At 44.7% G+C, this 13,182-nt stretch overlaps 1 protein-coding gene across 1 annotated transcript; it reads right to left on the bottom strand.

Annotated features, from left to right (window-relative positions):
- Positions 1 to 3,442: 3,442 nt before the first annotated feature.
- Positions 3,443 to 6,906, bottom strand: rxylt1 (ribitol xylosyltransferase 1). The gene is made up of 6 exons (XM_041890631.2): positions 6,384 to 6,906; positions 5,994 to 6,173; positions 5,652 to 5,754; positions 5,224 to 5,538; positions 4,691 to 4,861; positions 3,443 to 4,333 (listed from the first exon to the last, which is right to left on the bottom strand). Exons 1-6 carry the CDS (start codon positions 6,529 to 6,531, stop codon positions 3,931 to 3,933), a joined length of 1,320 nt encoding a protein of 439 aa, XP_041746565.1. The 5' UTR covers positions 6,532 to 6,906; the 3' UTR covers positions 3,443 to 3,930.
- Positions 6,907 to 13,182: the final 6,276 nt, after the last annotated feature.

Raw genomic sequence — 13,182 nt, 5'->3', positions numbered from 1 at the left:
TATCTACGCTCATGGCAAATGGTGTAGAATTATGGGAAATGTAATAAAATTAAAATTAAAATCTCTCCACCATCAAGACGGGGGCCACTAAAATGTTTTACTGTGAAATGGGGTGCCCCCACCAACTTAATCTTGCTTAGAGCCTCCAAAAGGCTAGAGCTGGCCGTGCAAGGCTTCCAGTACCAGAGGCAGCAAAGCAACCCCACAGCATTATCAAACCTCCCCCATAATTGAGGGTGTTCTTTTCTTTGGATGCTTCCTTTGGTTTTTGGTAAACATTGGAAGCAGGGGCAGACTTAACGATTTGGAGGCCCCCAGGAGAAGGTCTTTCCCGCAATTGCATTTTTAAACGTTATACAATCAGGAAACATTTTTCTCTCGAGCGCATGGGGGAGAGGAGAGTGGCTCGCTCATTACAGCAGCAGGTCCAGCGAAACAGACACAGGGGCAGGGCACACACTTTCATTACAGGAATCATGAGGATAATGCACTACACTGTTTGACCAAGTCATGGCTGTAGCCATCTGAAAAATAGGACGTTTTGAGTGAGAGGACATTTACATTTACATTTTAGCAGACGCTCTTATCCAGAGCGATTTACAGTTTTAGTGAGTGCATACATTTTTTAATACTGGCCCTCCGTGGGAATCGAACCCACAACCCTGGCGTTGCAAGCGCCATGCTCTACCAACTGAGCTACACGGGGGGCAATTTAGAATGTGCTCTTTCTATGTTTACAGGCATTCTTTCCATTTTTTACGATCCATGATCTTGGCTGTCTAACTGATGACAGAGTCGGAGCAGGTCTCTATGCTGATTTTGCATTTTCACATTGAATGTGAGTTTGCGTGACCTCAGCTCAGCCTATCATTAAACTGGGCCTGCCCATCTTGGTAGGGGGGCCGGTCGTTGTCCAATGATCAGCCAAAGGCTCATTATAGATTAGTATAAAATTAAAATACCTTAACAGGCCCATGGGCCACTGGCCATGTCACATTTAATTAATTATTATTTTTAAATTAAATAAATATTTTTGTGTGTCAATTTTGTGTGTCCAGCCCATCTGGCATTTGCTAGAATTGCCAGATGGCCAATGCGCCCATGGCCAATTATGTATTCTGATAATATCAGTGAAATCCCTGCTAGAAGTTTCCCAGGTATGTACAGTTGAAGTCGGAAGTTTACATACACCTTAGCCAGATACATTTACACTCCGTTTTTCACAATTCCTGACATTTAATCCTAGTAAAAATTCCCTGTCTTAGGTCACCACTTTATTTTAAGAATGTGAAATGTCAGAATAATAGTCGAGATAATTATTTCTTTCAGCTTTTATTTATTTCATCACATTCCCAGTGGGTCAGAAGTTTACATACACTCAATTAGTATTTGGTAGCATTGCCTTTAAATTGTTTAACTTGGGTCAAATGTTTCGGGTAGCCTTCCACAAGCTTCCCACAATAAGTTGGGTGAATTTTGGCCCATTCCTCCTGACAGAGCTGGTGAAACTGAGTCAGGTTTGTAGGCCTACTTGCTCGCACACACTTTTTCAGTTCTGCCCACACATTTGTTTTGAGAAGGTAGGGGTGGTATACAGAAGATAGCACTATTTGGTAAAAGACCAAGTCCATTATATGGCAAGAATAGCTCAAATAAGCAAAGAGAAACAAAAGTCCATCATTACTTTAAGACATGAAAGTCAGTCAATCCGAAACATTTCAAGAACTTTTAAAGTTTCTTCAAGTGCAGTCGCAAAAACCTTCAAGCGTTATGATGAAATTGGCTCTCATGAGGACCGCCACAGGAATGGAAGACCCAGAGTTACCTCTGCTGCAGAGGATAAGTTCATTAGAGTTAACTGCACCTCAGATTGCAGCCCAAATAAATGCTTCACAGAGTTCAAGTAACAGACACATCTCAACATCAACTGTTCAGAGGAGACTGTGTGAATCAGGCCTTCATGGTCGAATTGCTGCAAAGAAACCACTACTAAAGGACACCAATAAGAAGAAGAGACTTGCTTGGGCCAAGAAACACGAGCAATGGACATTAGACCGGTGGAAATCTGTCTGTGTCCAAATTTGAGATTTTTGGTTCCAACCATTGTGTCTTTGAGATGCAGAGTAGGTGAACGGATGATCTCCGCATGTGTGGTTCCCACCGTGAAGCAGGTGGTGTGATGGTGCTTTGCTGGTGACACTGTCATTGATTTATTTAGAATTCAAGGCACACTTAACCAGCATGGCTACCACAGCATTCTTCAGCGATATGCCATCCCATCTGGTTTGTGCTTAGTGGGACTATTATTTGTTTTTCAACAGGACAATGACCCAAAACACACCTCCAGGCTGTGTACGGGCTATTTCACCAAGGAGAGTGATGGAGTGCTGCATCAGATGACTTGGCCTCCACAATCACCCGACCTCAACCCAATTGAGATGGTTTGGGATGAGTTGGACTGCAGCATGAAGGAAAAGCAGCCAACAAGTGCTCAGCATATGTGGGAACTTCAAGACTGTTGGAAAAGCATTCCTTATGAAGTTGGTTGAGAGAATGCCAAGAGTGTGCAAAGCTGTCATCAAGGCAAAGGGTGGCTACTTTGAAGAAACTAAAATACTTTGATTTGTTTAACACTTTCTTGGTTACTACATGATTCCATATGTTATTTCATAGTTTTGATGTCTTCACTATTATTCTACAATGTAGAAAATAGTAAAAATAAAGAAAAACCCTTGAATGAGTAGGTGTGTCCAAACTTTTGACTGGTACTGTAGGCCTCCTGTAGCTCAATTGGTAGAGCATGGCGCTTGCAACGCCAGGGTTGTGGGTTCGATTCCCATGGGGGGCCAGTATGAAAAATTTATGCACTCACTAACTGTAAGTCGCTCTGGATAAGAGCGTCTGCTAAATGACTAAAATGTACTTTATATTCAGCAAAGCAATGTGTACTGAAATTAATGAGGCTCTATTGCTCCATCTGCTGGAGATCATGTTATGGTACAGATTCATTTTCTCTCCAGTCTCATCAAAAATAACAAACATTTACAATTTAACAAATTACACGTTTTAATGGCAAAACAAACAGTTTACAACATTTCACAGAAAACAAGATGCAACAGGAACAGTGTTAATAATTTGTCAAGCTCTAATGTATTAACAGCATGAAAACATGAGGTTATCGTTTACCACAGGATATGGTTTACTGCAATTGCATTGGCGATAGACCTACGCCTGTCACAATAACAAGCCCTACATAGTTTAAGGACAGGTCTATGGTAAACGTAAAGGAAAATGAGATATCCAGCCGACAAATATCTAGATGGGTAAAAATCAGAGGAGGCTGGTGGGAGGAGCTATAGGAGGACGGGCTTTTTGTAATGGAATGGAATAAATGGAACGTCAAACATGTGGTTTCCATATGTTTAATGTGTTTGATACGGGTACATTAATTCCATTCCAGCCATTACAATGAGCCTGTCCTCCTATAGCTCCACCCACCAGCCTCCTCTGGTAAAAATACAATAACTGGGCCTTACTGAAAGGTCGAATACAATGTTGCTTTGGAGTGTGCATTCAGAAAGTAGTTCAAGAGTAACTGAAATCCCTAATCTTTTATGTTACAACATAAATACAAATTAAATACATGTAAATCTTGAACTATGTAAAATAAAATATGGAGAACAACAAGATTTACAGCCACCTCACTCTAATATAATTCACCCATAGACTGAAAGAAATGTTTTGTTTGAACATTATCTTGTGTGAGAGAAAGTTGTCAGCTACCAGTGGTAACTTTACAAAATGGAGCCATAACCCCACATAAATCCAAAAAAAGGTGGCTTTTCTCCCTCAAACACACTGCCAATGAGATCCACATTGTACCTCGTAATTATTTGCCATTTTGTGTTTTCCTCTGAGCTTTAAAAAGACTTAGCTGTTTTTGAAGAAGGCCTCCTCTAAAACCTCGGTGAACCTGTCCTTCATCTGCTGGCGGAAGCTGCTATACCACTCCAGCAGTGTCCTCCTCCTCTCAGTCCTCTCCTCCTGGGTCATCCCCTTCTCCTTCTCCAGGAGGCCTGGAAGCTCCTTCCAGTCTTTGAGAAAGATGAAGGGAGCTCCTGCAGCTTTGAGGAGACGCAGTGGGGAGCTGCGTGCAGCAGAGCACCCACCTGGGGTCACAATGTCCTCCACCACGGGTACAGAGCCGTAGGCACAGGCCTCGTAGATGCGGTAGCACTCTGTGTTGATTCCCACGGGGCAGAGGGTGAGCTCGCTTTGGGCCAGGGCTGTCTTGTACCGTCTCAGACTCTCCACTGTCTCCTGAGGAAGCCACCTGATGCAGGAGAGGAGGAGGGACAGTATGGTCTAGTGAGCAGAGGGTTAATTTTAATGTATTACGTATTTAAACTGTGCTTCTGTTGTGAATATATACACAGTACTTGTAAATTCCCCTTTGCTCTTCGTGAATTTTTAAATGTAAAGATCAAAAAAGGGTTGAACTGCTATTTGAGTGTGTTGACTCAATTGATATTGATATTAAACAAGGCCTCCCAACAAAAGTATTTCCAGTGAAGTGAGCTACTAGAGGTCCAAACCTCATTGAGAAAGACAGGATGCAAAAATTGGACTGAAAACCATTAGCGTGAATTGATACAGTGCTTGACAGTGACAGCATAGCATAGTGAAATACTTCTCTCTGGCAGTAGTGATGCACTCTTTGTCCAGTCCTGTTTGTTTCAAGATCCCCATGAGTGTTTCCCTCGAGGAGTTCTTGTAGACAGTTCCCAGGAAGTTACAGAGGAAGGGCCTTGTGGAGCTCACCATCTGGGAGTTTGGCATGACCACAGGAAACTGCCTGTATCTGAACAGAGCGGGGCATACAGATCCACTTTCAAAATATGCTCCTTTCTGGTGCAATGCTATACGTTATGTGTTAAAATTGACTACTATGAAACCTACAATGGAAACATGAGTGAAAGAAGGGAAAAGTATATGGTGAGGGAAGAAAGACAAACAAGAAATGAAGAATTCTGAAACATGAGAAACAAACTCAGAGAAACCCTCAAACTAAATCAGGGCCTGTATTAACAAACTGTTTCAGAGTAGGAGTGCTGATCTAAGATCAGGTCCTCTGTCCATATAATTATGATCTCAAAGATAAAACTGATCCTAGATCAGCACTCCTTCTCTGATACTTTATGAATACGGGCTCAGATGACCTACGTGGCTACTCCGAGGGGCCACTGGAAGACATCCTTGTCGTTGACCCAGGGGCTGTCATAGACCAGGAAGAGCAGGTCCACAAAGCCCCCGTGCCTCCTCAGGTAGGGGCTGATCCAGTCGTTGGTGCAGCGCTCGCTGCCCAGCAGCACCACAGCCACACGATTCACAGCGTGGAACTGCATCAGGGTCTGGACATGCTGCAGCCATCGGGTGGCGTAGGAGATCTTCTGCTGCTCCCGGCCGTTCAGCACCAGAACCACACTGTCTGTGTCCAGAGGAACGTGGCCCTGGATCACCGCTGGGCCTGTGTAGAAACTATAGAGCAAGAGGGTGGGGTGGGGTGGGGTGGGGGGCTGTCAGAATAGCTGACATCAGCTAAATCATATGCATCTTATATTGTGATAGAAGTCTCATTTGTGATGCCTTACCTGAAATCTATCTTTCCTGCCTGTATCTCCCCCTCTCTCCACTGTGCTGTTATGTCAGTGGGGTTGAGGGGACCTTCTAAAATATGTTCCCAAAGGTAAAGTCCTGAAAGAAGAGAAGAGTTACTTCAGAGTGACAATGTCCATAAGAAGGTGTTTTTTTTTCACCATAATGTAGCTTAACACTGTAAGAGGAAGCATCAAGCAACAGTATGAAAAATGTATGCACTCACTTAACTGTAAGTGGCTCTGGATAAGAGCGTCTGCTAAATGACTAAAATGTAAATGTAAGAGATAAAGCAAAAGTGTACAACTTATCACAGAGGATCCCTAAAAAGGCATTACCTATGGCAGCTTTCCCCCAGATTTGAACTTTGTATCTCTTGGGCCTGTTCTTATCAATGTGCTCCTGGTATTGTCTGAAAGCCCCCCTCTGTTTGTGCAGAGCAGAAAGCGCATCAGCCTGCTCATCCTCCCAAGGGTTCCACACCTCATCCCCAATGTAAGCAGCCACAACACCACCAGCTGTAATCGTCAGAACAACAGTACAATAACACTTATTGGAGCTAGCTAGTTAGAGGTCTTCAAATAGCCAATTCAGATGACCTGTCCATAACCATCGCAGGGTATTCACGTGTTGACTGTATATGATCATTTACAACATTGGACATGACCCAAAAGCTATGGACAGGGAGTTTATTTTGTCAGCTAAGTAACGTTAGCTAGCTAGCTTACCGGAGGTTGCGGCTGTGATTTTCTTCACCACTCTGTGGACACGGGTGATCACCTTCGTATTAAAAAATACATTGTATGCAGCATACAAGGAAAACACCACATAGACAAAAACTATCAGGATGAATATTTTTCTGTGTTGTTTTTTCATGTTTTCCCTCTCACGTTACCATTCTGCACACGAGTACCAGTATCTGTACAGTTCGTTGTCTCAGAAACACTGAAAAAGCGAATGTTTACAGTTCAAGGACCCAGCTCAAAGGCTGGCCTAAGATTTGCCGGAGAAAAATTATTCCCTTTTTGGAATTCATCTACGTGAAGCATCTTCTCACGTAATACAGAACCGATTTTATATTTTGATAATTAATTCGACTTTTGTGGCATAATTTAAGAAAAATACTAAACAAATTGCTTACAAAGATGTTATAAGAATCGAGACTCCGTGCTAAAACATAATTCCGGATGTTACGCAGGACGTACCAAGGCAGAGGGAGAAAAATGCGGACTTTTTCCCGCGTGGAGCAGCGTGGTGACTAGCGAAGGCGTCCAGACTTATTGGTTGGCAGCACATTGTACCGGAAAAACAAACAAACTTTACTCGGTGTGGCGGAGGTTCGGCACGGCCGTGCTGTGAATGGGTCAGAGATGGTAGGAGATAGTGATGAGAGGAAAGTGAAGCAAGTATGGAACATAGTGGTACAAATAAAGGAGGGAGTAAGAAAGAGAAAAAGAAAGCGGGAGAGAAAGGGAGTAGGGGAATGAAGGGGAGCAAGAGGTCTACGGAGGTAGAGAGGAGGCAGAAAAGGAAGTTTGAGGAGAACAACCTAGCTTCCAACGCTAGTGGAAGTTCGGTGGTAGGAAGTGCAAGATAAGACATGAGAGGAACATGGAGGTGAGGAGGAGCATAAAGTGATTGAGGTTTAGGGAGGAAGGGGGAGTGTTGGTGAAACCATAAGGAGAGGAAGTACAAACCAACGACGCTAGACAGAGAGAAATATGCTTAAGCAAAAGGCAGTTTATTAAACACAGAGATAGCTGGTACTGCTCAAGCTACATGCATGGACCCATTCAGTTGCCTCTTATGGAGACAGTTGAAAAGGGATCAAAAACAGTTTTCAGCATTACTTTATACAATGCAACACAAAGGAAGGGGTCCTTCTTCTAGTCCCTTGATTGGTTCCGGAGGCGTAGGAGGCGGGTCTGCTCTGTCCAGAGTAGAAGCCCCATTTTGTGCACGGCAGAGTCCTCTGCCCTAGGCACCCGACCAGTAGAAAAAAAGTGCAGTTTGTGTGTGTGTGTAACTCGTGAGGCATGAGGATGAGTGTGCGTATGCATGGAGATGTGTGTGTGAATGTGTGTATGTTTTCAAAGGAAAGTCTCGTGGGGAGCAACCAGATTGTGGCCTGTGGCGTGGGTGTTGTCCTTGAGAAGATATTGGCTCTGTCCATTGTTCTTGCATAGGAACAGCATTGATTGAAAACAAGCTCCTAACATTAAAATGGGTCATGCACAAGATTTTAGTCAGACCAAGCTATAACATTTTAATATTTACTACGACAGGAGTTGGGGCGATGAGTCCGATAAGGTTGACGGCTGTGATAAAAGAGTTGATTGGGGAAGTTGTTAATGCTAAAGTGTTAAGAGATGGGAGATTGTTGGTGTGCTGTAAGGACATTGCTCAGAGGGAAAAAGCTATCGGGGTGAAGCAAATAGGGAAGTGTAAGGTGGAGTTGAGCAGCTGGACTGATCAAGCAGGGAAGCAGTGGAGTACAGGGGTGATAACAAGAGTGCTTGTGAGTGTTAGCACTAAAGAGGTAAGGGAACATTTGAGAGGAGGCATTCTAGTGAATGTACACAGATTGCAAGCAACAAGGGGTGGAGATAGGGTAGATAGCGTTTCTATTCTGTTACATTGTAAGGACCGGATACTGCCAAATAAGGTAACAATAGGATATATTAGTTATTATGTGAGTGCTTATGTACCAAAGCCTTTAAGATGTTATAAATGCCAGAGGTTTGGGCATGTGGCAACAGTCTGTAAAGAGAAAAAGAGGTGTGCCAGGTGTGGAGGAGAGCATGAGTATGGGAAGTGTAGAGATGGTGTACAACCAAAGTGCTGCAACTGTGGGGGTGCTCATAGTGTGGCATATAGTGGGTGTGAGGCTATGAAGAAGGCAGTGGGGGTGCAACAAGTGAGAGCGGAAAGAAGGGTGTCATATGCTAAGGCAGTGAGGGTAGTCCAGGAGAGAAGGGTGTTATATGCTGAGGCAGTGAGGGTGGTCCAGGTCCAGGGAAATACAGGTTCAAGGGAGAGAAGGGTAGGAGCATCTAGACCGGGGATTACGGGGCAGGTGGGCAGCAATATGGTATACATAGAAAAGAGAAAGCTGGTGACGTTCATAGCAGGAGCTATCAATAGCACTGATAAAGTAGAGTCTAAAACGGAGAGGATAAAACTAAGTGAAAGCTGCTGGGAGACATTTGAGTATGACAGGGTTGACATGGGAAGAGGTTGGAGATGACCTCAATCAGCCGATGGTGGAGTCATGTATTACTGGATCTTAGTTATGGTGGTAGTACTACAATGGAATGCTCGAAGCCTGTTGGCTAATGGGCAGGAATTCAAGCAGTTCATTGTTGATATGATAGCTAAGCCTGATGTGATTTGTGTGCAGGAAACATGGCTCAAACCGAATGTGGAGTTTATCATACAGGGATATGTAGTGGTTCGTAGGGACTCAGATATAGGGGGATATAGATGATAGGCAAAGGTATTGAACAGGAGTATGTGGAGGTGTGGCTGAGAGGAGGGGTGCTAGTGGTAGTAAATTACTGTAATCCGTGTCAGATATTGGAAATGGAAGTGCTGGACGGGGGGGATGGATGGAAATGGCCAAGTGATGGAAAATGTGATAGAAAATAAAGATCTGGGGTGCCTGAATGATGGCCAAGGGACCAGGATTGATGTAGCCACAGGGAAAGAGTCTGCCTTGGACCTTACTCTGGTATCTAGTGCGATGATAGGAATATGTGAGTGGGAGGTATGGGAGGAGTCGACAGTAGGGAGTGATCATTACCCCATTGTATGTACAGTAGGCCGGAGGGAGGAGGAAATGTTAGTGGATGGAGCAGGCAGGTGGGTGTTTGGAAGGGCAAAGTGGGATCAGTTTCAGGAGCTGAGTGAGCAGGTGATGGCTCGGGTGGATATGAGAGGGGATGTAGATAGTATGAATAACTAGGGGAGAACAGCGTTAGTGGGGGCAGCTACTGAGGCTATACCTAAGAGTTCAGGGAGGAGGAGGAGAAAAGCAGTCCCATGGTGGACGGAGGAATGTGGGGCAATGGTGAGGATTAGGAACAGGGCATTTAGAGTACTGAAAAGGACGCATAACTTCCAACATCTGATTCAGTATAAGCAGGCCCAGGCCATGGTGAGGAGAACTATCCGTCAGGCAAAGAGGTCATGTTGGCATCGGTTCTGTGACACCATTGGAAGGGCGACACCTGTGGGAGAAGTGTGGGGGATGATTAAGAGGATGAGTGGGATCAGAAGGGAGTGGGATTATCCAGTGTTGACGAGTGGGGAGGATGTGGCAGTAACAGATGAGGAGAAAGCAGAGATGATGGCCAAAGCATTTGTCCAAGTGCATAGCTCCGCAAATCTGTCAGAGGAGGGGCAGAGGGGGAGAGAGAACATGAGAGAGGAGCATCCTGGAGTGCTGGAAAGGAGGGAGGATGTAAATGATCGCTTGAGTGCACCATTTACCAGGGCAGAGGTGAAAAGAGCAATAGGTAAGGGTGGGTTAACTTCACCTGGGAAAGATGAGGTGTGCTATGTTATGTTGGCCCATCTTAGTGATGAGGCACTGGATAAGGTATTGGTGTTGTACAGCAGAGTGTGGGAGGAGGGGAAACTACCAGGCAGTTGGAAGGAGGCAGTAGTGGTACCAATCCGGAAGCCCGGGAAGGATCTAGCGAAGCCAACAGGTTATCGGCCAATAGCTTTAACATCACATGTATGTAAGATTATGGAACGTATGATTACGGAGAGGCTAACTTACTTCCTGGAGAGCAGAGGGCTGGTAACGCCACATCAGAGTGGGTTCAGGAAGGGTAGGGGAACTATGGATCCAGTGCTATGCTTAGAAGCAGAGGTCAGGAAGGCTCAGTTGAACAAGGAGACTGTTGTAGCTGTCTTTTTTGATGTGGATAAGGCGTATGATGTGGAAGGAGGAGTTGTTAATCAAGCTTGATATTATGGGGGTAGGAGGAAGAATGTACAACTGGATAAAGGACTTCCTGTTTGGAAGGTCTATCCAGGTGAGGGTGGGGAAGTCTTTATCAGGCAGCTACTTGGTGGATAATGGTACACCGCAGGGGAGCGTGATTAGTCCTCTGTTGTTCTCAATCAGGATCAATGATGTTTACTCTCAGGTACAGCCGGATATAGGGAGGTCGTTATTTGCAGATGATGGGGCCTTATGGAAGAGGGGAAGAAATGTGCCATACATAGTCAGGAAGGTACAGGAAGCAATTGATGAGGTAGAGTGGTGGGCATTCATGTGGGGATTCAGGTTCTCTGTAGAGAAAACTCACTGTTCTTTACCAGGAGGAAGGTGGGAGATGAGGTATGCTTGAGGTTATATGGGAGAAACTTTGAGAGGGTGGGGGCCTTCAGGTTCCTTGGGGTATACTTTGATACTAGACTGACCTGGGCAGAACACATTGAGAGAGTGGTGGGAAAGTGTAAGAAGGTGCTAAATGTGATGCGCTGTCTGACGGGGAAGGAGTGGGGGCTGGGCATTCCTCATTGAAGACCATGTATGTTGCATTGATCCGATCTGTAATAGACTATGGAAGTATAGCATATGGTTCGGCAGCCCGGACCTCACTGGAAAGGCTAGATGTCATACGGGGAAAGGACTCAGAATATGTAGTGGGGCGTTTCGGATGTCCCCAGTGGCTGCATTACAGGTGGAGATGAGGGATATGCCATTGCAGATTAGGAGACAGCAGCTGGCAATGAATTATTGGGTCAACCTACAAGGACATGGGGTGTCTCATCCTGCGAAAGGGATTTTACAGGCATGCTGGGAACATGAGCGGAGACCGAACACGAGCTTTGGGTGGCAGGATTAAACAGATGGGTATTCAGATAAGATTAAACTAAACAAGCACTTAGTAGTGGGGATGTTGATGTTGAAGTGTCAATGAGCAAGGCAGAGGCAAAAAGACTGATATATAGAGTGATGGTGAAGAGATGGCAGGAGCAGTGGAATAGAAATAATAAGGGAAGGCATTTATTTCAAGTACAGAGGAAAGTCGGGGAGGACGGCAGGAAGGGTCAGAAGAGAGGAGGCTATTTTTACAAGATTAAGGGTGGGACACAGCAAGTTGAATAAGACATTAAACGTGATAGGAAAGCATCCATCAGGAAAGTGTGATTATTGTCAGGAAATAGAGACACTGGAGCATGTATTGCTACAGTGTGGGCAGTATCAGAGGGAAAGAGAGAGGATGAGATTTAGTATGAGGGAGAAGGGGATACAGGAAATTAGTTTAAAGAGTATATTGAGCAGAATGTCATTCGATATAGTCTCAAATATTTTGTAATCTTTTTGAAGAGAAACAGGGTTGGCAGGTAGGATTTAGTTTCTCTCTGTCTCTGGCCCACATTCCAGTACGGTAGGTGGCAGTAATGCACCATAATGTTGGATGCCAACCGCCGATAAACCCCACTGAAGAAGAAGAAGGACGTACCAAAGGGTGTGTTCTTAGGGTGCGTTCGTAAATTCGCTCTGGCTATCTACTCCGATTTCAGAGCACTCTCGTCTGAGTGTGCCAGAGTGCAGAATAACTGATTAATTTACTAACGCTCAACACCAGTTGAATATGGGCGGTGTCAGTAAACGCCGGCAAAAAAGCGTAATTAAATTGTTGCCAGCAGCACAGTTACCAACGCTCTAGATAACATGAAAACAGCCTAACCAGCTCTGCTAGGGGGAGTGAGGTGTTCTTGAAGTAGCTCGCAAGCTAGCCAACATTAGCCAGTTAGCTTGAGTGCCGTTGTGAGATCAGCACTCGGATCAACCCTACTCATCGGTCAGAGCGTCCAGTGTGCGCTCTGAACGCTCCGAGAGCGAAACGCTCTGAATTTACAAATGGACAATCTGACAACGCTCTGAATTTACGAACGCCCTGAGCGCTCGCACTCCAGAGTGAATTTACAGGTGTGTTCATAAATTCAATCTGGCTGAGGAGTGGGGTTGATCCGAGTGTTCTGACCTCACAACGGCAATCAAGCACCAAAACTAACTGGCTAATGTTAGCTAGCTTGCTACTTCCAGACATAAATGAGAGAACACCTCACTCTGACCATTTTACTTGACCTAGCAGAGCTAGGCTGTTTTTATGTTATCCAGAGCTTTGGTGCTGCTGGCAACAATTTAATTACGCTTTTTTGCCGACGTTTACTGACACCGGCCATATTCAAGGGGTGTTGAGCTTTAGTAAATTCATCAGTTATTCAGCGCTCTGGCACACTCAGAGGAGAGTGCTCTGAAATTGGAGTAGATAGCCAGAGTGAATTTACCAACACGCCCTAAGGCAAAGACAGTACAGTATGAAGATAGGTAGAAACTGCTTATCCAATATAAATCCCAATGTAACTCACTGTTCTTTTTCTAGCGATGGGAAGGTCGGCTCTTTTTACTGACTCAGATCTTTTCGATTCGTTCAGTCAAAATAACAAATATTTCTACTAATTTCGTTCATTTGAGTCAGTAACCACGCTTCCATCAGT

Source organism: Coregonus clupeaformis, chromosome 11, assembly GCF_020615455.1.
Source record: "Coregonus clupeaformis isolate EN_2021a chromosome 11, ASM2061545v1, whole genome shotgun sequence".
Taxonomy (NCBI): Eukaryota; Metazoa; Chordata; class Actinopteri; order Salmoniformes; family Salmonidae; genus Coregonus; species Coregonus clupeaformis.
The sequence above is the reverse complement of the archived record's forward strand: the minus strand, read 5'-3'. Positions and strand labels throughout refer to the sequence as shown.

Excerpts from the sequence above, each read along its gene's own strand:
- rxylt1 (XM_041890631.2), bottom strand. The coding sequence starts at position 6,531 with ATGAAAAAACAACACAGAAAAATATTCATCCTGATAGTTTTTGTCTAT. Across the intron at positions 4,862-5,223 it reads TGGCCCCTCGGAGTAGCCAC|ATACAGGCAGTTTCCTGTGG; the intron begins GTAGGTCATCTG and ends CGCTCTGTTCAG. Across the intron at positions 4,334-4,690 it reads ATCACTACTGCCAGAGAGAA|GTGGCTTCCTCAGGAGACAG; the intron begins GTATTTCACTAT and ends CTCCTGCATCAG.